This window comes from Mustela nivalis (assembly GCF_964662115.1).
Source record: "Mustela nivalis genome assembly, chromosome: 17".
In the NCBI taxonomy this organism is placed as follows: domain Eukaryota; kingdom Metazoa; phylum Chordata; class Mammalia; order Carnivora; family Mustelidae; genus Mustela; species Mustela nivalis.
The window spans coordinates 48724519-48747594 of NC_139036.1; the positions used below are offsets into that span (position 1 = coordinate 48724519).

General features: G+C 46.8%; 1 protein-coding gene across 34 annotated transcripts in view; it reads right to left on the reverse strand.

The window, feature by feature from the left end:
• Positions 1 to 3369, reverse strand: part of BPTF (bromodomain PHD finger transcription factor) — a 159079-nt gene extending 155710 nt beyond the window's left edge. For 12 of the 34 annotated variants that reach the window (XM_082706594.1, XM_082706595.1, XM_082706591.1 and 9 more), the window contains exon 1: positions 2470 to 3367. In XM_082706594.1, coding sequence (XP_082562720.1) covers positions 2470 to 3106 — 637 coding nt within the window. In that variant the 5' untranslated portion in view covers positions 3107 to 3367. Of the gene's footprint in view, positions 1 to 2469 lie in introns of all 34 variants that reach the window. The other 22 variants (XM_082706613.1, XM_082706607.1, XM_082706614.1 and 19 more) reach the window with 5 other exon arrangements.
• Between the last annotated feature and the right edge of the window lie 19707 nt (positions 3370 to 23076).

A 23076-nucleotide genomic window follows, 5' to 3' on the forward strand; every position in this document is an offset into this window, starting at 1 on the left:
TGCATGATCCCTTTTACCATAATCTTGAAGATAATGTGTTTCAAAAAGTAAAACATCCGACAAGTTAACACCACATCCAACAAAGAAAGGCAAATGCCTGGCAAGTAATAGGAAAGAGTAGCTTAAAACACACTAACTTTACTCCTAAAACCACTCACTGGTCAAACCACCAAAATCTAATTAAATCAATTTTTAGTTTCCCAAATCCAAAATATTTAGGAGCTAGGGCAACCACTGCAGAATTATCAAAACTTCATCTATTACAAGCTCTCACCTAACTAACAATCATTTATCCAAACAATCTTTGATAAGCAGCTGCTATGTGCAAGGCACTGTACTAGGAACTGCAGGAGACAGAAGATTAACATAAGGATATATAATCCTTAACTTCATATAAAGAGAGGACAAGTATCCACAAGGTAGTCTACAAGTATCATTAATAAAAACAAAATGTCATGAAAGTACATAAATATGCAAGTATTTTTTTTAAAGAGAAACCTAAGCACAAATTTGTAATTTAACTCAGCATATACACAGCTATCAATCCTAAGTGCTATTGGCTAGTCCCTCAAAGAGGTTTAAGTTAGCTGAACGGCCCTGCCAAAATGCCTCAGCTCTGTCTAGCCCCCAAAAACTTCCTCAGATAGTGTGTATCAGTTTCTGTGGGTCTTTCAGTTGCGGGAAGAAAGAACCACGTATGATTTCTTAACATAAAAACTATTACAATAAAAGATACTAAATTGGCTAAGAAATGAAACCTTCTGCACCCAAGACATAAATACTTGACCCTTGATTCATCCCCTTCCCTCTCGGGCCCCCATCCTCTCCCCACCCTCCACCCCCACTGGGCAAAGGCAGACAGATATTGTCAAGCAAAAGAAAATTACCTTTTGCATTTGTTAGGAATGAGCCTGCATTTGGTTTAATACTCAAACTCCTCCATAAATAGGTAAGCATTTATAAAAAATGGAAACATCTAAATTTAACCCCTTCTTCAACACTAGCCACTATCAAAAACAAGTGACACATCTTAATCCTATTTCCTCATAAACTTCACTTTGTAAATGCTCTTAAAATTGGAATCTAGGGGCGCCTGAATAGCATCAGTGGGTTAAGCCTCTGCCTTTGGCTCAGGTCAAGATCTCAGGGTCCTGGGATTGAGCCCCACATCCGGCTACCCCCTCTCTCTGGGCCTGCCTCTCTACCCACTTGTGATTTCTCTGTCAAATAAATAAATAAAATCTTAAAAAAAAAAACAAACACCTGGAATCTAATTCAGTTAATCCAGATTAACAAAAACATAAAGGAAAAATCTTGTAGGTTATTGCTACAAGTTACTTTTTTTGCCCACAATTTAGTAATCTGCAACTACGTATTTAATAAAAAGCAGCAACTGTGTGTTTAAAAAAAAAAAAAATGCATCTCAGCACCAGCCTAGAGAAACTTTCCGTGAGAAAATAGGAGAAAAGTCACCCTAGAGAAATTCATTACAGATCCAGAGAAGACTTTCATCCTTAGAATCAAGAAAAAAAGTCATTTTGTAATAAATCCCCATGTACTTCTGCCATGTGACTAAGAAGCTGGTCCAAAAGTTCACCTTCAGCAATCCTGTCTGCATGATCAACTACACATCTTCTGCAACAGGTGACACGAAACTGCATTTCTCAGGCGAAGCAAAGGGATCGAATTAGTTAAGACGCATGTTGCTGCAGTTTCTTGCCCCCCCCCCTTTGGATTTTACCAAAATGATCTGGAATCGAATGAATTACCAAATTTGTTTTGGTTTTGTTTGATTTTCTACTTTGGTTTTTAATCAGCCATTTACCAGCAACTGTCGCACAAGCCCATTAGCACTCAAGAGTAAAAACAAACACACGGGACCAGATAAGGCTCTCCGACTAACCCAACTGATCCATTTCCTTAACACAATTTTTAAAAACCACACTGCTAGGGGTGTGAAGAGAAGGATGTTTTTGCGTGTGTTTGTGTGCCACAATCTGTCTAAATCCTCAATTCCCTTTTAAGGAACAGATATATAATAAAAATCTAAAAGAAACCACATTAGAAATGCAAAGAGGTTTGCAAAACAAGAGGCTTCTTTCATCCCAAAAACCAAACCAAAACAAGGGGAGAAAAATGAATGCAATGGATATGCGTGTGCCAAAGTTTCAATCCTGCCCGGTGGAGACACTGCACTGGCACAAATTTTGAAGAGGAAAAAGAGGGGGTTGGGGGGAGAGAAAGAGAGAGCGAGTGTGTGGCCTGCAAACTGCAACAATGCAATCTCCATTTTGAACAATGCGCCTCTTTCCTCTGGTAAATCTAGTTTTTTGCCACTTGATGTGCCGTCGCGTTTCCCCTCCGTCTGGGGGGGAGGTGGGGGTGGGGGGAGACCAGAGAGGGAGTGAGCAAGGGGGGAGGGCAGAGGAGGTGGGGAAGGAGTCTGCAGCGACTGGGCTGGGTGGGTACCTGGAGTGCTGCTATAGGTGCTATGGCTCCTGAAGCTGCTTTCCGTGCAGTAACTGGCGTCGTCGTCGTCGTCTTCCATCTCCTCCGGATAATCGGAATCATCGTCGTCCTCCTCCATCTCATCCTCCTCGTCGTCCTCGGAATCTTGGGTCTCCTCGGCGTCGCCGTCCTCCTCCTCCTCCTCCTCCTCCTCCTCGGAGACCATGTCCTCCTCCTCCTCCTCCTCCTCCTCGCTCTCGTGGTCATCGTACACCACTTTGTTGACGGCCCTCCGGGCCGGGGTGGTCCGGGCCAGGTGGCCGCCGCCGCCCCCGCCCCCCGTCCTGCCGCCCCCGCCTCCTCGCCCCCCCCGGCCCGGGGCGCTGGTGCTGGGGGGGGCCGGCGGCGGCGGCGGCGGCGGCGGCGGCTTCCTCCGGCTACTGCTGCCCCCCCTGGGCGAGCTCAGCCGCGTCTTGGGCGCCACCTCAGCCTGGGCGGCGGCCCACCTGCCCCGGCTGCTGCCGCGGTGCCGCGAGCGGAGCCCCCCGATGGGTCCGGACGTGGGCGGAGGCGGCGGCGGCGGCGGCGGGGCCGGGGTGCAGCGCTCCGCAGCGGGAGCCGCGGGCTGCTTGGGCGGCCTGCCCCGCCGGCCCCTCATGTCGGAGCCGAGGCGGGGGGGAGAAGGGAAAGCGGAGGGGGGAGGGGCGGGCGGAGGGGTGGCGGTGGGGGGCGCCGGGGCCGGGTGGGGAGGCCCGCGGGGCCGGGCGGGAGGGGCCCGGCCGGCGGAAGCGGGTGGAGGGAGAAGGCTCAATCCGAATTGCTGGGGCCCCACTCCGGATCGCCTTCAGCCGCCATCTTGTTTCTTCCCTCTCGCTCGGTGACTGGGGGAACCGACAGCGGCCGCAGGCCCGGAGCGCGGTCACGTGAGCTGCGCCGCCGACGAGCCTGGGCCGGAGCGAGGCCGCGCGGCGCCCGCTAGGGGGAGCGCGGGAGCGCCGGGTCGGGGGCGGGGAGCCCGGGGCGCCTCCGCGCGGCGCGGCTGGACCACGGGCGCTGGCGCCGCTGGGGAGAGGGGCGCTCTGCGCGCCGAGTGCGGTGGGCCACAGGCCTGGGGAGCCAGCTGCTTCCGCAGAGCGCCGGCTAAAGCCCCGACTCGGCAGGTCCTACCTCCCGCGTCTCCTCCTCGCGGCTTGGAGAGGAGGGCAGGAGCGGCCCCCTACTTGTCCCCCTCCCTGCCCCTTGGAGGAAACTGATGCTGAAAGAGCCGAGGATGTCGCCGAGGGGGCCCGCCCGCACCAGCGTGGGAGGGAAATTAACTAGGGTCGGGGAGACGAGCTCCCAGAAACGTGAAACTCCGAAGGCTTGGTTCTAGAGAGTCCTGAAATCGATCCCAAAGACAACTGCTCGGGGGGCTGTGCCAGGATCTACACTCTGGGCTGCCAGACCCCGAGGGAAAGTCACTCTGAGACTCCTTGGATAAAATCCCCCATACGAAAAGCCTCAGATAAACTCCAGAACGCACCTACATTCCAGTCCTCCTCCACCTTTCCCAGTGACCCAGCCAGAAACTCGACCACCCCAGCAAGAACTTTTTCCCAGTTTCTCATAAGTAGTAGAAAGATGACTCTCTAAAACCTACTTCGAAATGTTGTGTGTTCGTGTTATCTTATGGGGAAACAATTTTAATTTCTTTACCTGACAAGTCACCGGGTCTCAGTGCAGCCCAGGGAACGAATCATGATGATAAAATGTCAGGCACCGCCAGACCAAATCAGTTATTCGGCTCACAGGAGTCAAGGTCAGCTCGAGATTTGAGAAAAGTTTTATAAACGCATGAATATTTATCGAATATGTGACAACTAAAAAGCGATTTAAAGAAAGACAGTAAGCAGGAGTCTGTACACCAAGTGGCTTATTAACAATCTAGTTAGAATGAGAGAACCCGGGGCGCCTGGGTGGCTCAGTGGGTTAAAGCCTCTGCCTTCCGCTGGGGTCGTGGTCCCAGGGTCCTGGGATGGAGCCCACATTGGGCTCTCCATTCAGCCGGGAGCCTGCTTCCTCCTCTCTCTCTGCCTACTTGTGATCTCTGTCTGTCAAATAAATAAATAAATCTTAAAAAAAAAAAAAAAAAAGGAGAGAACCCAAGTGAAATGAAAATACAAGTGTTAATTGCCAAGTAATCTCCGTATAATCCGATTGTATCAAGAGTGACAAATATGCATGCCTTCAAGGACCATGTCTGTAAGAAAAGTAAATAAAGTGGGCATGGCAAAGACTGAAGGGCCTGTGTTTTGCTTAGGGAGGGCAGTTGTGGGAATATGGGTGTAAAATAGCTAGATCTTCAAATTCTTCAAGAGAAGGTGGAAATGTGCATTTCACTAGAAATCTCTTGGTTTCTATATGGCAACCATGTCAATTTAAAAACAAACAAAACTTCAAATGGGCCAAAATAAATCCAGTTCAGTTACAGCCCAGATTCTACAAGTTTGCAACCTGTATCCTGCAGTATTTACAGCACGGTGTTCCAGGGCCCCTGACGGCTGGGAAAAGCCACTCCTGATCTCTGGGTTGTGAGTTCCAGCCCCATGTTGGGTGTAGAGATTGCTTAAAAATAAAATCTTTACAGAAAAAATAAATAAATAAATAAAATCCTTTAAAAACATTTTTTTAAATAAAAGCACAGGGCACCTGGGTGTCTCAGTTGGTTAAGTGTCTGCCTTCGTCTGGGGTCATGATCCCAGAGTCCTGGAATGGAGCCCCACCTTGGGCTCTCTGCTCAGCGGGGAGCCTGCTTCTCCCTCTCCTCCTGGCTTGTGCTCTCTGTCGCCATCTCTGTCTCTCTCAAATAAATAAAATCTTTAAAAAATAAAATAAAATAAAATAAAAAACAGATAAGATACTGGTGACAGCCTCTGGACTTTCCAAGCTAGTAGTAGAGGATGACATTTTAGGGAGGTTTTATAAATGCATTAATTTTATTAAAATTAAAATTTAATAAAAGCTAATAAAAATTAAAATTTTATTATTTTATTAAGAACAAAAAGGGGGGGCCTGGGTGTCTTGATCATTGGGCGTCTGCCTCCGGTTAGTCATAATCCCAGGGTCCTGCTCTGTATCCGGCTCCGTATCCGGCTCTCTGCTCAGCGGAAAGCCTGCTTCTCCCTCTCCCACTCCCCATTTGTGTTCCCCCCTCACTGTCTCTTTCTCTGTCAAATACATAAATAAAATCTTTTTAAAAAATACAATAGATGGCACAAAGAGAGGTGTTTGTTTTTTCGATGTAGGCTCTGTGCCCAATGTGGGGCTTGAACTCACAACCCTAAGATGAAGAGTCACATGGTTTACCAGCTGAGCTAGCCGGACAGCCAAGACAGGTATCTTTGTATTACTTGGAGTTTTTAGTTGCAAGCAACAGAAACTGACTCCGGCTCATTTAAACAGAAAAGGAACTCATGAGAAAGATACAGACACCTCCAGAATCGCTGGATCCAAGTATAAATGGAATCCAAGCTCTCAAGCTGTTGTCTTCCAGCTGGTCCAGTAGCTTCCATGGACCATTCTGCTACAAAGCCAGCTGCTTCCAGTTGTTGGGGTCCACAATAGGGATAGTGAATCTGATAGGACTGCCAGTTTCTTTACTCCTTTCACTGTAAAGTTAGTTCCTTAATCAGATGCTGTTATGGACCCAGTGTTTGCATACCCAGGAAATTCATATGTTGAAACCCTATGTCCTAATGTGATATCAGGAGGTGGAGTCTTTGGGAGGTAATTAGGATTAGACAAGGTCATGAGGGTGAAGCTCTCAAGGGTAGGATTAGTGCCTTATAAAGTCATGAGAGAGCGTGCTTTCCCTTTTTGCTCCCCACCATGTGAGGATATAATGAGAAGTCAAAAGCCTCCAACCCAAAAGAGGTCTCTCACTGCCTAATATGCTGGCACCTGATCCTAGACTTCCAGGTTCCAGAACTATGAGAAATAAATTTCTGTTGTTTAAGAGCTACCCAGGCTATGGTAATCTGTTCCAAATTGACTAAGACGGTGCCATAATGTGTGTATAAGATACTGTGATGGTGAGCGGCACCTGGGTGCCTCAGTCGGCTAAGTGTCTGACTTGGGCTCAGGTCCCGACCTCAGGGTCCTGAGATAGAGCCCCAAGTCAGGCTCTGCACTCAGCATGGAGTCTACATCTTCCTCTGCTTCTGCCCCTCCCCCACGCTCATCCTCTCTTTCTCTGTCCCTCAAATAAATAAATAAAATCTTTAAAAAAGAAGATACTGTGATGTCAAATAAGGTCTTCATTAATGCCACGTAGGAGGATGGTGATGGTAAAAGCATCCCTGTTGGGAAAAAGAAATACAAATTTGGGCGCCTGGGTGACTCAGATGGTTGGGTGTCTACCTTTGGCTCAGGTCATGATCTCCAGGTCCTGGTATCAAATCCCACGTCTGAGCTCCTCAGCTCAGTGGGGAGTCTGCTTCTCCTTCTCCCTCTGCCTCTCCCCTTGTTTGGGATCTCTCTCTCTCTCTCTCTGTGTCTCTCAGATGAATGAATAAAATCTTAAAAAGAAAAAAGAAAATCCAAATTCAGTATAAACCTCTTCCCAAGGAGATTGACTCACTGTATCCACCACGGTAGATAGAATCCATTATAATGATTCCTTCCAAAATGGGCACCCAGCAATAGCCAGGTCAGCCTCTCCTTAGAGAAGCCCATGCTGAGCATATGATCCCAAATTAAACAGGCACTGACTAGGGAAGGAGCTTGACCTACATTCACAAGGTAGGGCTTCTTCTGTAACTTAAATCTTCTTTCACAGAGGGGGCATTTTGGTAAGTACTCGTATAGAACACAAATAGTCTTACTTTCTTGGTCTGCTCTGAGAGGTTCATCTATGTCCTCTCTCCCAAACCTTGTCACCAGTCAAAGTCCCTGACCACTTGGCCCATGAACTGGTAATAGAGTCTTTCTCGAGGCAAAGAGAACCCTAAGAATACAACTCAAAACTACCTACTGGGAGATTTCCTCTTGCCATTGTCCTTTCAAGATCATTTGTAAGTGCAACTATAATAGCCCCTCCTTGCTGATACCATTTGTAAACCAAGCTCAAATGTCCTCTTTAGTCACCTGGTCATGGGAGCTTTCCAGAAGGCCCGGGCTGTGAACTAAGGGAGGGATGGTAGCGAAATGCAAGGAAACATACCAGGAGTTGCGTGGCTGTGTCTTCTCCAAGAAATGCTCAGGCCTGCTCTTATATATTCCATGCCCTCTTGAGGAACCAGGCATTGACTGGGCCCTTTATGGCCAAGCAGGACAGATACTCACTGATGATAAGCTACATGAGTACCAGTGACCACATGATAAGGTCATGTGGTCACTGATACTCCACGGCCAGGCTCTCAATCTTGCCAGGGTCTGGGAGAAATTTAAGAACAGTTTCGAAAAAAGAGAAGAGTTGTTCACCAAAGAGAGCAAAGCTTTGCTCCAAACCTGTAAACACAATGTGGGGATGTTCTCTTGGGGACTTGCCACGGGCTCTGTTCAGCATCCCAGCGGTGGCTGTGCACACAAGCCCCACCAGGTCCCCTGGGGCATGGGGACCATTTAGCAGAAATCCTTGCACTGGAGCCTGGACCTGCTCAGGAACCTTTGCCTGCTCTGTGCTGTTGCTCAATGTTAGCAAGCTTTCGGGTCATTTGGAAAATGCGTTAAAGCAGCATATATACAAATGTGGTATATATTTGCATATATGTAGTCTTGTAAATCTAAGAGAGCTGCCAAGGATCCGGCACTGTTGGAAGAAGCACCACACCCCACAGTCAAATTTCTCACATCCTTTATATGTTCTATGGCTACAGCCATTCACTCTTCAGAAGACTTGCCTTTCCTTCCAGGTGACACGTATCTGGTTGAATTATTTTGCCACTAGTTGCCGTGGCGTTTCCCAATCTCCACCCTCAGTATTAGATGCATTTTTCTCTGCCATCCACCTCAAAAGACTATACAGTCACAACCACCATTACCCCATTTCCCTGAGAATCTACAGCCTTTAACCAGCCTGGTTCCGACTTCTTTAGCAGTTGGGTTCTTGGTTGTAAGCAACAGAAACCAACTTTGCCTGCTTTAAGCGCACGGAATCTTTGGGAGTGCCCCAGAATCAGCCTCTGATTCTGCAGCCAGAAAGTGCTACAAAATCAAGCTCCTAAACCCGTGAAGACAGCACGGCTGTCACTGCCTGGCACAAGGCCCAGCTTGTCCTGGTAACACACCAACGCGAGGAGCTGGGCACGGCTCCATCGCTTTGCTAGCTTCCGGTTCCAAGGCTGAGGTGTTGGAGCCTGAGTGCAGAGTCCTAGCCGCCAGGAAGGCCAGGATGGGAGGACCTGGGTTTTACTCCCATCATGTGGAGGGTTCCTCCACCCTGGGAGGGGACAGGGGTTGGGTGACAAATGACATACAGAGAAAGAAGTCAACATGAGTTGACTTGAACTTGAGTGACTCAGAGAGTAAAGGGTCACAGACCCGCAGAGAAAACTAAGAAAGCCAGCCCGGGAGCTGGGTTAGGAAGGAAGTGATCAGCTCTGTGACCTTGACCCTGAAAGATCCCGAGGTTCCTTACAAATAAATGAAGGGGGCTGGGGACTGAGCTATACTTTCCACACTTTTGAAATTATAGCATCTAATGGAAATTAGAGGGTAGGGGTATGTGGATGGCTTAGTTCGTTAACTGTATGACTTGATTTCGGCTCAGGTCATGATCTCAAAGTCGTGAGATCCAGCCATGTCAGGGTCCTTGCTGGGTGTGGAACCTACTTAGGATTCCCTCTCTCCCTCTGACACTCCCCCCACCACTTGCATGCATGCTAATGTTTTCTCTCTCTCTCTCTCTCAAATAACTTTCCTGACTCTAAAATTGAAAAAAGAAAATTACCATGACTTAAAAAAAAAAAAGAGAGAGGAGCACCTGGGTGGGTGGCTCAGTCAGTTAAGCATCTGCCTTTGGCTCAGGTCATGATCCCAGCGTTCTGGGATCAAGTCCTCTATCAGGTTCCCTGCTGAGCAGGGAGCCTGCTTCTCCCTCTCCCTCTGCCTGTTACCCTGAGAAACCTGCTTGGATCTCATTCTCTCTCTCTCAAATAAATAAATAAGATATTTACTTGAGAGAGAGAGAGAGTTAGCAGGAGATAGAGCACAAGTCGGCGGTGGGGGAGGCGGGTGTGGAGGAGGGAGAAGCAGGCTCCCGCTGAGCAGGGACCCTGACTCGGGGTTCCATGCCAGGACCCTGGGATCATGACCTGAGCCAAAGGCAGCTGTTAACTGACTGAGCCACCCAGGCACCCCAGCTCTTTTTTACTGAATGAGAAACTTGAACTTGAATACCCAATTTTATATCCTCAGCTTTGTGTCTTAAATAGCTCGTGCAATTCCTGATCCAGACTCTTTAGCAGCGATCTCTTTAAATGACAAGAAACTGTTTGCAGTCGTAGGTGATAAAAAAAAATTTTTTTTTGAAAGGACTTTTATAACCACTGGAACATTTACAACAGTAGAGATTATATTTAAGTTATATTTAAAGCTCTTCTTTTTCTTTCATTGACAAATGTGCTTAAAACATTTCTTGTGGATTTTTAGATCCAATCAAACATTTTTATAGCTCGTCATTCAAAATAACGATGAGGCTCTAATTTGCAGAACACATGGCGTGTTTAGAAGGGCCAAATCAGTAGTGCCTGGGTGGCTCAGGGGTTAAGTGTCTGCCCTTGGCTCAGGCCATGGACTCAGGGTCTGAGGATTGAGCCCCGCCTAGGGCTCTCTGCTCATTGAGGAGACTGCTTCTTCCTCTTTCTCTGCCTGCATGTGCTCTCTCTCTGTGTCAAATAAATTAGCTAATTTTTAAAAATTTTAAAAATACAAAAAAATATTTTTTAAATACAATGGTCACCTCAGTTCTTAGACATCATTTGTGGCACACCAGTCACAGACAAAATTTTCTAATATTAAATATGCAAAGACTGAGTTTCTGAGCAGCCTGCACCAGAACCCCCCCCCACCCCCCAACCCCCATCCAAACACACACACACTCACTCATCTCTCCCTCTCCACTTGATTGCTCCTCTTGTCCCTTGGCCACCTGGGACACAAAGTCCACCAGCATCTCTACACAGGCAGTGACGTGCCCTGGAGCCAACTGCCAATGGCGGCCTTCCGCTTACTATCAGACCCCACTCTCATAGGGCCATCAGAGGAGGAGGCCTTAGTGGACAGACGTAAAAGGGCCAGAGTCCCCAGCCACTCTGAGGGCTGGGAGGCTGACCGTCGGCACCCACCCAGATCTCATTCACTGTGCACTAGTGCATGCCAGGCTCTCTGGTTTGGCAGGTCTAGATTAAGTCACCTCTCTGGTTCCTTCCAAGGCTCATGTCTATGATTATGATCCCGCCCTGTTTCCTCTTGGGCAGGCTGAATTCAGCTTGTTGGTGGGGAAACGAAGTGGAAATGTCCAGAAGACAGTTTGAAATGTGGACAAGCTCTGGAGAAATTGATGCTAGAGGAACAATCTGAGAACCAGCCTCTTTGAGAGGAAAGTGGGTACTACGTGGACGAATTATACTGTTGTGGAAGGAGCGGTACCCGAGTGGCGCAGTCGATTAAGTGGCTGACTCTTGGTTCTGGCTTGGGTTATGATCTTAGGGTGCTGGGATCGAGCCCTGAGTCAGCACACAATCAGCTTCAGGATTCTCGCTCTCCCTCTGCCCTCCCCCAGCTCACTTGTGCTCTCTCGCTCTCTCTCTAAAACAAATAAATAAACCTCACAAAAAAAAAAAAAAAAAAAAAAAAAAAGGAGAAAACTGTCATGGAAGAGAGTGCAGAGAGAAAAGAGTACCTCATATGGAATTTGGGGAATCACTTCCACTTCAGGAACTGGAAGAAAAGGAAGAGAAGTCTAGGGAAAGATCAGAGAGTACTCACCCTGGCTCGGGGGGAAGACACAGTCAAATGGAAACCAAGGACTGATGGTGGAAACTGCGCCCCAAAGCTGGTAACCTCGAATCCTACTTTTCTTCCTCTCTCTTTAGCCACTTGCCTCATTTCTTTCGTGGACTGTGTCCCTCTACTTATTGGCTCAGATGTCGTGATTTTCAAGCTTTTGTCCTACTTAACAAATCTCCTGGATCCTCTAGTCCCTCCCGTGACCTCAGCTGCCACCATGAGTTCATGTTCCCTAGACCAGCATTTCTTGTCCAGACCTGCACTCTGATCATTTGTTTCTCAAGCAACTTTTTTTTTTTTTTTTAAGATTCTTCTTTATTTATTTGACAGAGTGAGAGAGAGACCACAGGTAGGCAGATCAGAAGGCAGAGCGAGAGAGGGAAGCAGGCTCCCTGCTGAGCGTAGAGCTCGATGTGGGGCTTGATCCCAGGATCATGACCTGAGCCGAAGGCAGTGGCTTAACCCACTGAGCCACCCAGGCGCCCCTGAAGCAACCTTTTGATTAGTTGTCTCACTTCCCTGGGACCAGGGATAAAAGTCCCCTGAATTCAAGCCTGAATATTCTGCTCACCCCATTCTCTGCAATCCATCTGTCTTTATCTTGCGGGGAACAGAGCCTGGATCCTGATGAGAAAACAAACCCCATTTGGGGACCTAAAGACTTTTGAAGTCCCCTGCCCAGTGAGCTAGGGTGGCCAATCTATCCCAGTTGTAAGGACTTTCCCAGTTTGGGCACTAAAAGACTGGCACTCCAGGGAACGTCTCAGGTGCAGGCAAACCAGATAGTTCGCCCCCTAGAGGAAGGTGTCCTTGTGAGGCTGGCAGGGGCAAAGACCTGGAAAAAGAGTAGCAATGCCTACCAAGAACCTACATTTTGAATACTGCAGTGGTGGGACAAGGAGCAAATATGTTCTAGCTACTCCCTAGGGCCCCTAGGGCCTTTGCAGAGGTCTGCAGGAGCAGGTGGGGGCACTGAGGCGGAGAAATTTGAATAAAAGGTGAATGTAGCCTCATGTAAACCCACAGGCTGGAGAGGCCCAGGGACTTTAGGGATGTAGTTACATAGCCAAGATGACACCATATACAGCATTTTGTCCCTTATCTATGACTCTACAATACATACTCTCAAGTTAATGGTCACAGAATCTTCCATCAAGAAGATTTTGCTCACTTCAAAATTTTTCCTGCGATCAACAGCACTTCACGAACAACTTTGTACTAAAAGGATTTTTTAAAAGATTTTATTTATTTTTTGGAGAGAGAGAGAGCATGAGCAGGGAGAGGAGCAGAGGGGCAGAGAGAAGCAGAATCCCCACTGGGCAGGGAGCCCCATATGGTCGATCCCAAGACCCCGGGTTCAAGAGCCAAGCGAAAGGCAGACGCTTAACCAACTGACCCATCTAGGTGCCCCCATGCTAAAAGCCTTTTCCCCTGTATTTAAAATGTTTATTGGGGGGACACTTGGGGGGCTCAGTGGGTTAAGCCTCTGCCTTCGGCTTGGGTCATGGTCCCGGGGTCCTGGGATCGAGCCCCGCATCGGGCTCTCTGCTCAGCGGGGAGTCTGCTTCCTCCTCTCTCTCTGCCTGTCTCTCTGCCTACTTGTGAACTCTGTCAAATAAATAAATAAATAAATCTTTTAAAAAAGTATTTATTGGAGCAGCTGGCTGGCTCAGTTGGTAGACCATGCAACTCTTGATCTCCGGGTCATGAGTTTGAGCTCCACTTTGGGGGTAGAGTCACATAAAAAACAAATTAAAATGTTTATCAGCAGTAATTTAAAAGTATCACTGATTAAATGGGTACATTATGAAATGTTATCTCATTTAATCCTCACAGCACTGCTCTGGACTAGGTATTATTTTCCCAAGGTAGAAACGAGGTCCCAGAGATTACATAATTTGCCAAGTTCACCTAGCTAGTGCATGGAGCCAGGATTTGAAAACAGCAGCACCCTAGGTATTTTAAAACATGTTGACAGTGAACTTTCATTTGCTCAAAGCCGCATACTTCTTGCCTACATTGGCTCTACTCAGCCTCCCGCAAGCCTTGCATTTGCATCTCTTTATTTTATTTTATTTTTGAGAGAGAGAGCATGAGCAGGGGGTGGGGAAGGGGACAGATGGAAAGGAGGAGAGAGAATCTTAAGCAGGCTCCATGCTCAGCACGGTGTCTGATGCAGGGCTGGATCCTCTGACCCTGAGATCATTGCCTGAGCCGAAATTGAGAGTCAAGACGCTTAACTAACTGAGCCACCCAGGCGCCCTGAATCTCCTTATTTTTGATTACCATCACCATCAACATGTTTTAAAATACATAGGGTAGGGGTGCCCGGGTGGCGCAGTCATTGGGCATCTGCCTTCGGCTCAGGTCATGATCCCAGGGTCCTGAGATCGGGCCCCACATTGGGCTTCCTGCTCGGTGGGAAGCCAGCTTCTCCCTCTCCCACTCGCCCTGCTTGTGTTTCCTCTCTCACTGTGTCTCTCTCTGCCAAATAAATAAATAACATCTTTTTAAAAATAATAATAAAATAAAATACATAGGGTGCTGCTGGTTTCAAATCCTGGCTCCATGCACGTTATGTAACCTCTGAGATCTCGTTTCTACCTTGGGAAAATACTACCTAGTCCAAAGCAGCGCTTCTGTTCTGCAGTTTTCCCACTGTGTTGTATTTGCTTGTTCACACATCTGTTCTGCCTCCAAGTAGAGAAAGCTCCTTGAGGGTAGAACTGCATGTCACTGGTCCCTTTCCAGCACTTCTAGCATGATGGAGGAGAGAGACTAAGGGAGACTTGTTGTGGAATGTGCACAAGGAGACATCAGCTGGTCGCTTGGGAGTGAAGGGAAGGACTATTTCAGGGTTGAAGGGCCTGGAACCACTTGATGCATGAGGGCTGCCAGTTTTATACGTGCTCAGAGAAGGAGGTACCACTGGGGGGAAGGACTTGCTATGCAGGCAAGCTATCCTGGCCTCTGGGAATGGGGGAAGCAAACTCGGGGGGCTGGGAATATCCTTGGGGTGCCTTCACTTATTCAGTGGATATTTATTAAGCACCTACTGTATACAGGTAATACCTACAACGCTACTTTGGATAGGGTGAGGAGGGAAGACTTCTGTGAAGAGGTGACATTCTAGCCCAAATCTGAACATTACAGAAACCCTCTAGGTGAAGATCTGGGAAAGAATATTCTGGACATAGTGGACCCAGCATATTTGGGAAATAAGAAGAAGACTAAGTGTATTGGGGGGCAATTCTGTGGTTTTGGCAGGTTTCTTGACCTCTGTTTCATCATGTGTGAAATGGGAAAGATTATAGTACCCACCTCATTGGGCTGTTATGAGTATTAAATAAAAGAATGCACAGAAGGAGCTCAGTACAGTATCTGAAACTTAGCTGACACTTAATAGTGATAACAACACGGTCATGATTTTATTATTGCTTATGATTTTCTAATAGGAGAACACTGAGAAGTGTGTGGAAAGTAACACAAAATAGCCCAATGTTGATACTCAGGCCCCAGGGCTTGGGTGGTTCAGTTCGTTAAGCAACCAGCTCTTAATTCTGGCTCAGGTCAGAATCTCAGGGTCATGCCCGCTTTGTGCTCTGCAGGGATTCCGCTTCTCTCCTTCTCTCCCTGTGCCTCCCCCCACTTGCTCTCTCTCTCAAATAAATAAATCTGAAAACAAAACAAAACACCCCAGCCCCCCCCCCAAAGGGTTAAAGAATGCCTGGGTGGGTTAGTCAGTTAGTATCTAACTTTGGCGCAGACTGTGATCTCAAGGGTCCTGGGTTTGAGCCCTGCTTCGGGCTCCCTGATCAGTGGGGAGTTTGCTTCTCCTTCTGCTCCTTGCCCTGACTGAGTGTTCTCTCTCTTTCAAATAAATAAATAAAAATCTAAAAGAAAAAAGGAAAAAGGAGGGGCGGGATAAAAAGTATTGGTAAATACAGGGAAACTGGAACCTTACACATTTTTGTATAAAACGGTGCAGCACTGCTGAAGACACTTCGGCAATTTTCTAAAAGAACATGACTTACCAAATGATGCAGCAATTCTTCTCCTAGGTACACAGCCAAGAGAACTGAAAATATATGTTCATGCAAAAACTTGTACACAGATGTTCAAGGTAGCGTTACAATCACCAGCAAATGAGAACCACCCCATGCCCATCAACTGATGAATGGACAGCTTAAATGTAATATATTCATAAAATGCAATATTATTCAGTCTTTAAAAAAAAAGGAAATTATGACATAGGCTACAGCATGGACAGACCTTGAAGACATCATGCCAAGTGAAATGAGCAGACACAAAAGGACAAATACTGTATGATTCTGTTTATATGACATCCCTAGTAGTAGTCAAATTTATAGAGACAGGAAGTAGAGGGGTGGTTGTCAGGGGCTGGGGGAGGGGATAATGGAGAGCTAGTTTTTAAATGGGTACAGGGTTTCAGTTGTGGAAGATGAAAAAGTTCTGGAGACGGATGGTGGTGATGCTTGCACCACAATGAATGTACTGAATGCCACTAAACTGTACACTTTTTTAAAAAAATGATTTTATTTTTAAGTAATCTCTATCCCCAACGTGGGGCTCAAACTCGATGACCTGAGATCAAGAGTCACATGCTCCACTAACTGAGCCAGCCAGGTGCTGCTGAACTAGACACTTTATTTTTTTTTTTTTAAGATTTTATTTATTTGGGGCGCCTGGGTGGCTCAGTGGATTAAGCCTCTGCCTTCGGCTCAGGTCATGATCCCAGGGTCCTGGGATCGAGCCCCACATCGGGCTCTCTGCTCAGCAGGGAGACTGCTTCCCTTCCTCTCTCTCTGCCTGCCTCTCTGCCTACTTGTGATCTCTCTCTCTGTCAAATAAATAAATAAAATTAAAAAAAAAGATTTCCTCCTCATGACTGGAGCCGAAGGCAGAGGATTAACCCTCTGAGCCACCCAGGCGCCCCTGAACTAGACACTTTAAAATGCCTAAAATGGCTGGGGCGGGGTGGGGGGGGTTGTGGGATGGGGACGGGGAGGTGCGTGCCTGGGTGGCTTAGTAGCTTAGACATCCAGCTCTTGATTTTGGCTCAGATCATGATCTCAGGGCCAAGCCCCGAGTCAGGCTCTGTGCTCTGAGGGGAGTCTGCTTGAGATTCTCTCTCTCTCCTCTCTCTGCTTCTCCCCCACTATGGTCTCTTTCTCTCTCTCTCTCTCTCTCTCAAATAAATAACTCTTGAAAAGTAAATAAAATTTCTAAAATGGTATATGGATTTTATGTTGTGAATATTTTTCCACAATTAAAAAACTTATGCTTAGTGAAAGGAGCCAATCACAAAAAGCCACATATGACATGATTGTATTTATATGAAATGTCCACAATAGGCAAATTCACGGAAACAGAAAGCAGATTAGTGGTTGCCAGGAAATAAGAGCGGGGAGAATGGGGAGTGACTGCTAGTGGTCACGAGGCTTCTTTTTGCGGTGCTGAAAAATGTTCTGGAACCAGAGAGCAGTGATGGTTGCACACCCTTGTGACTACATGCAAACCCACTAACTTGTACACTTAATTAAAAGGGTGAATTTCATGGTATGCAAATCATATCAATAAAAATGAGTAAGAAATACATAAGTGGTATAAGGAATGGAAAAAATTATAAATATACCATAACACTTCTTTTTTAAATTTTTTATTTATTAGTATCTTTACTGTATTTTTGAGTGGCCTCTATATCCAGAGTAGGGCTCAAACTTAAAACTGAGATCAAGGGTTGTGCGCTCTGCTCACTGAGCCAGCTAGTCACCATGCCTTCAGCCTTCCTTAATCAGTTTGTCTCACCCTTTCAGCAATAAAGTTACCCTTGGGGGTGCCTGGGTGGCTCAGTCTCTCTGCTCAGCAGGGAGCCGGCTCCCCCTCTCTCTGCCTGCCTCTCTGCCTACTTGTGATCTCTCTCTGTTAAATAAATAAAATCTTTTTTTAAAAAATAAATAAAAGTTATTTTATTAGATAGTCATTTTATTTTGGGGGTTTCTTTCTTTTTTTTTTTTTTTTTAAGTAAACTCTACCCCCAACTTGGGGCTTGAAGTTACTACCCAGAGATCAAGAATCACATGCTCTTCTAAGCCAGCTAGGCACCATGATACTATTATTATCCAGTAGTAAGGTTTCTAGGCCCTTTTCTAACATTTAGAGACAAACACAGACATAGAGAGACAGATGAAAAATATGCAAGGTGATTTGTGGGTTTTTCTTTGTGATTTTCATACTTTTCAATTTTTTTCTTTTACTGTCTATGATTCCATCACTTCCTCCCACCCCCACACCCCCACCATCCCCACCCCGCCCCACCCCCGCCCCACCCATGGGCTTTCTTTCTGACTCCTTTGGACCTGGCTTAAATCGACCTAGTTTTGTCTTTAATCAAATCTTCTGGAACCAACTCATTACCATTAGAAATGATCTAACCAGTTTAATTTTGATCATTGTTAAAAATCCTCTTTTATTTTTGGATAATGGAATCACAAAGTGAAGACTGTTACCATTTCTTTGACCGGTAAAAGACAACGCTTCTGAATAAAATTTGAAAAAACAGATGCCAGCAGGTTTACCTTGGTGATAAAAACGATGGCGGCTGAAAGCGAGGCGGCCAGACAATGGTTTTAGATTCGCAGGGCGCTCTGAAAGCCATGAAAAATGTATCTCCCGGCATCTTGATAAGGAAATCAATTACCTACCTCATTCTGAGGGAAGGGAATGAAAAGATTAGAAAAAAAATAATAATAATCCAAAGGGCAAGAATGAAACAAACTGGGAAGAGACACACATTTCAAGCTCCAGGCTTTGCCTGGAAATAGTCTTTAGGCTCCCAACTGTTCGTGGTGGTTTCTGTTCCCTCATTCCTGAGTCCTCCAAAGACACCGGGAACACCGTGCTGGAGGAGCCAGCTGCCAGCCTTCAGCCACACCGGTGCCATTCTTCGCAGCTTGTCCGGACAGTGACAGAGTGGTCTCCTATCCTCCCCAGCCCAGGCCACCATTCAAGAATTCACAGTCCCTGCTGGCCTGGCAGCAGAGAACAAATTTCATTTCAAGGGGACAGTTACACACAAGCTTATTTTCTGAACAGGGTTTCCTCATGCGCTTTTTTTTTTTTTAAGATTTTATTTATTTATTTGATAGACAGAGATCACAAGTACACAGAGAGGCAGGCAGAGACAGAGAGAGGGGAAGCAGGCTCCCCGCTGAGCAGAGAGCCCTACGCGGGGGTTCGATCCCAAGACCCTGAGATCATAACCTGAGCTGAAGTCAGAGGCTCTAACTCACTGAGCCACCCAGGAGCCCTTCATTATACACTTTTGGCCATCACTGCTCCCTGGAAAGTGCTGGCAAATAGGAAGTGAAGCAAGAACACTATGGCAAAGCCCCAGGGGTTCCTTCTAACTGGTCATTTTCACTGTGACAGACCAGGACAGAATAGTTCTATTTCCTGACCGTCCAAAGCCCACTCCGAGTTGCTGTAGCCTTCATTATCTCCTCACTCGTACAAATACCGCTTTTCTCAGCCAGGAAGCTGTCGGGCCAATGTCTTAAGAGATTCCAAATTTTATTAAACAGTTATTTGTTTTACTCAAAAGTAACTATATGTTATTCATTATAAAACGAATGATTTTTTTTTTTTTTTTTTTAGGGGAAAGGAAGTGGTAAATGAAACATGGGCTTCGTTTGTCAGCTGATGCTGAAGGCATAGAATAAATAAGGTTTCTGGAAAGCTTCCCGTACCTCGGCTGGATGGCGTATCCACGGATTGAGAGTGGAAAGACTCTGCTTTGCCCTGCCCTGGGAATGCACACGCGCATGCGCACATACACTGGATTGCCCCGAGGGCAGTTACACTCCTGGCCCCGATGGACCTCATTTCATAAGCTCTACCCTCAGCCGGGACTACGGTCGTCTAAAAGCAGTCACCACTCAGGACCGTGCCTTGCTTTGCTGATTCTCCACTCTGCGTCCTGTTCAGAAACTAGAAGCAGATCACAGAGGTAAGGAATGGAAAGCAGTCTTACAGACATGCCTCAGCCTGTTTGCAGAGATCGGATCCCTTGGCCAGAATAGGGACCCAGAGCTGAAGAAAGTGAACCCCGTCTAGCAAGGGGCCTCGGACTTCCTGTAGCTCTGCCTCCTTCCTGACCCCTCTGCTAGGGAAGCCTGGGCTCAACATAATTGAGGAAGGGGTTGGCCAGGCTGTTACTGGCTTCTCAGTCTAGCCCTGCTTGCAATCCTTTTCTTAAGGAGGTCTTTGTATCTTTGCTCTTTAAACATTCAGAGTGCGTTTTGGTCAGGAGAATTTTTTTTTGTCTTTAAGTTATATTTATTTAAGTATCTCTATACCTGATGTGGGACTTGAACTCACGACCCCCAATCAAGAGTCACATGTTCTTCCAACTAAGCCGGCCAGTCGCCCCTTGATCAGAATTTTTAAGGTGTGTCATGGAAGGATTCGTCGTTAGGCTAGATTTGAAATGGTTTACAAAGAAATCGGGTTGTAGTATTTAAAACCTAGATCCCTCTGGATCAGAGGGGGTGGGATTTAAAAACAGATTTCAAGTTTAGTCTTGAGCGGTTGGAAGATATGACAGTCCTCTTAGGCTTGGGCAATGCCCGTGTTCTTTCCAGGAGATGATGAAAGTCACCAGCCTTGGAAAGCCCGGATGTCCAGTCAGTGAAGCGTGGGACTCTTGACTTTGGCTCAGGTAATGATATCAGGGTCATGAGATGGAGCCCAGCTGCCATGGACCACTTGGGATATTCTCTCTCCCTTTGTGCCTCTCCCCCTCTACAGCCCCCAACCCCCCTTCTCTCTTCTCTAAATAAGAAGAAAGAAAGAAAGAAAGAAAGAAAGAAAGAAAGAAAGAAAGAAAGAAAGAAAGAAAAGAAAGAAAGAGAAAGAAAAGGACTAACCTTCTGGGCTTCTTCAACTGGGTAAGAACCTCATCTCTGCCAGACCCGCCTGAGTCTTGGGTCCAGTGGCTCCAGACCAACAGCAGGGGCGCCACCTCCAGGCCAATCCTAAGAAGTGTAGTTTTGTGAGCCAGACCGATATTCTGGACACGTTCATCCCAGGCAGTGTGTATCTGCAAATGAAGGACAAAGGGTCTGGGCTCCTGGGTTAGGAACACCTTAATCCAGGCAATTCTAGAATGGGGTATCTTAGGGATCAAGAATATGATCAGTCCATGCCCTACTTTCCCACCTTGATTCACCCCAGTTGACCCCAGAAAAGAGATGGGACTTTTCCTGTACCAGCTACACTGTGTGTTTTCGTTCAGGGATTACTCTTTATTCCTAATTTGTCCTTGACCTTCTTCCAAATCCGTCCTCTAACTTACTTCCTTAAAGCCAGCTCTTCCAGCGTGTTTCAGGAAGTCCCCAGACTAAGTGACGTCTGCTGTGACACTATGTGAAAAAAACCTGTGATGGATAATGTATGTGACTTTGGGGCGGAGGGGAGATGTTGCTACCGAGGTAGATGGTTTGCAGGGAGGGGAGTTCCCATTACCTGACAGCCAGCAGTGCCTGGAGCGCACTTGGTTCAGCTCCCACCTGCTCACAGTCTTCCAAGAACAGGATATTCACTTTTGCCAGTTAAGCAGCCCAAAGTGTCCAGCAGATAGACTGTCACATTAGCTGAGGGATGGCAGGAGAGCCCCCCTCTCCAAAGCCCCATGGCCTGAGAACTTTGCAGTCATGCCAGCTTTGTTGCTGCTGGTCTAAGCAATTCTGCAAGACCATCACCGAGTTGCCAGACCATCACCGAGTTACCAGAAATTCGTGTCTGCCCAAAGGCAAGGAATGAACAGGATCCAATTCCCCCTGAACAGTCATCCATTCCCTGGCAGCTTGATACTGCAAACCAGTGTTGAGATCAGACACAGCATCACTGGGTGTGTCATGGAGGATCATTCAAAATCCTGAACGTTATCGTTCAAGGGGAGTTTTGGTGACCCTGTGGTCTGGAAACTGCCCCTTAAGTCCATCAGCCCTTGAGTCACAAGAACCCTGTCGATGCTCCTAAGGATTAATGGCCGCCTTGATGCCCATGGCTGTCATGTCGTCATGGTGGGAAGCCGGTATGTTGATTAAGGTGGCACTGTTCACCCTCTACACTGGACCTTACTGCCAGATTCCTGGTGGAACACCTCAATCAAGCTCCAGAGAACTCTCTCTGCTGCTCCCTGCTCACCAGGACACAGTTGCACCACCCACCTTACCTCTGCAAAATTTGCATACAGTCCACTACATTCCTGTGTCCACTGACACATACAACCTGTTAAATCACCAACCACCTCACCCGCAAATGGCCAGGACCCCAAGGACCTGTACCCTAAGGACGTGCACCAGAATCACTTGAGGAGCTTTTAAAAAACAGAGGTCCCACCAGAAAGAGACACTTATACTGTGTATTGGTTTTCAACAATGGCGTGAAAGCAAACCAGTGGGAAGAGGAAAGTGCCTTCAGCAAATATTGCTTGGAAACTGGATTTCCATATGGAGGTAAGGAAACGAACCCCAACCTCTTTACCTCCCATCATGTATAAACATCAATCCACAATGGACCCTAGACCTAAACAGAAAAGCAGCTTCATCAATTAAGTGTCTGACTCTTGGTTTCTGCTCAGGTTGTGATCTTAGGGTCATGGAATTGAGCCCCATGTTGGGGTCCACGTTCAGTGGGGAGTCAACTCGAGATTCTCCATCTTCCTCTGCTCCTCCCGCCCCACGTGCGTGTGTTATCTCTCTCTCAAATAAATAAATAAATCTTTTACAATTATTTATTTATTTATTTGACACAGAGAGAGAGATCACAAGTAGGCAGAGAGACAGGGGGAAGCAGGCTCCAGAGAGAGAGGGGGAAGCAGGCTCCCCACTGAGCAGAGAGCCCAACGTGGGGCTCCATCCCAGTGCCCTGAGATCGTGACCTGAGCCAAAGGCAGAGGTTTTAACCCACTGAGCCACCCAGGCGCCCCAATAAATAAATAAATTCTTTTTTAAAAAAAGAAAAAGGGGTGCCTGGGTGACTCAGTGGATATGAGGCCTCTGTCTTTGGCTCAGGTCATGATCCCAGGGTCCTGAGATCGAGTCCCACATCAGGCTCTCTGCTTCATGGGGAGCCTGCTTCCTCCTTTCTCTCTGTCTGTCTCTTGTGATCTCTGTCTGTCAAATAAATAAATAAATAAATTCTAAAAAAAAAAAAAAGCTAAAACTTTTAAAGTTTTTAGAAGAAAACATAGAGGAGTACCTGGGTGGCTCAGTGGGTTAAGCCTCTGCCTTTGGCTCAGGTCATGATCCCAGGGTCCTGGGATTGAGCACTACATCAGGCTCCCTGCTCAACAGGGAATCTGCTTTTCCCTCTCCCTCTTCCACTCCCTCTCTCTCAAATAAATAAACAAAATCATTAAAAAAAAAAGAAGAAAACAGACTTATATTCATCACTCAGATATAGGTAAAGGTTTCTAGGACACAAAGAAACAACCAGAAAAGAAAGAATTAACAAATTGGACTTCATCAAAATTAAAAACTTTTGCTTATCAAAAAGACATCATTAAGAAAATAAATAGACGGAGGGCACCTGGGTTGTACAGTGGGTTAAGCA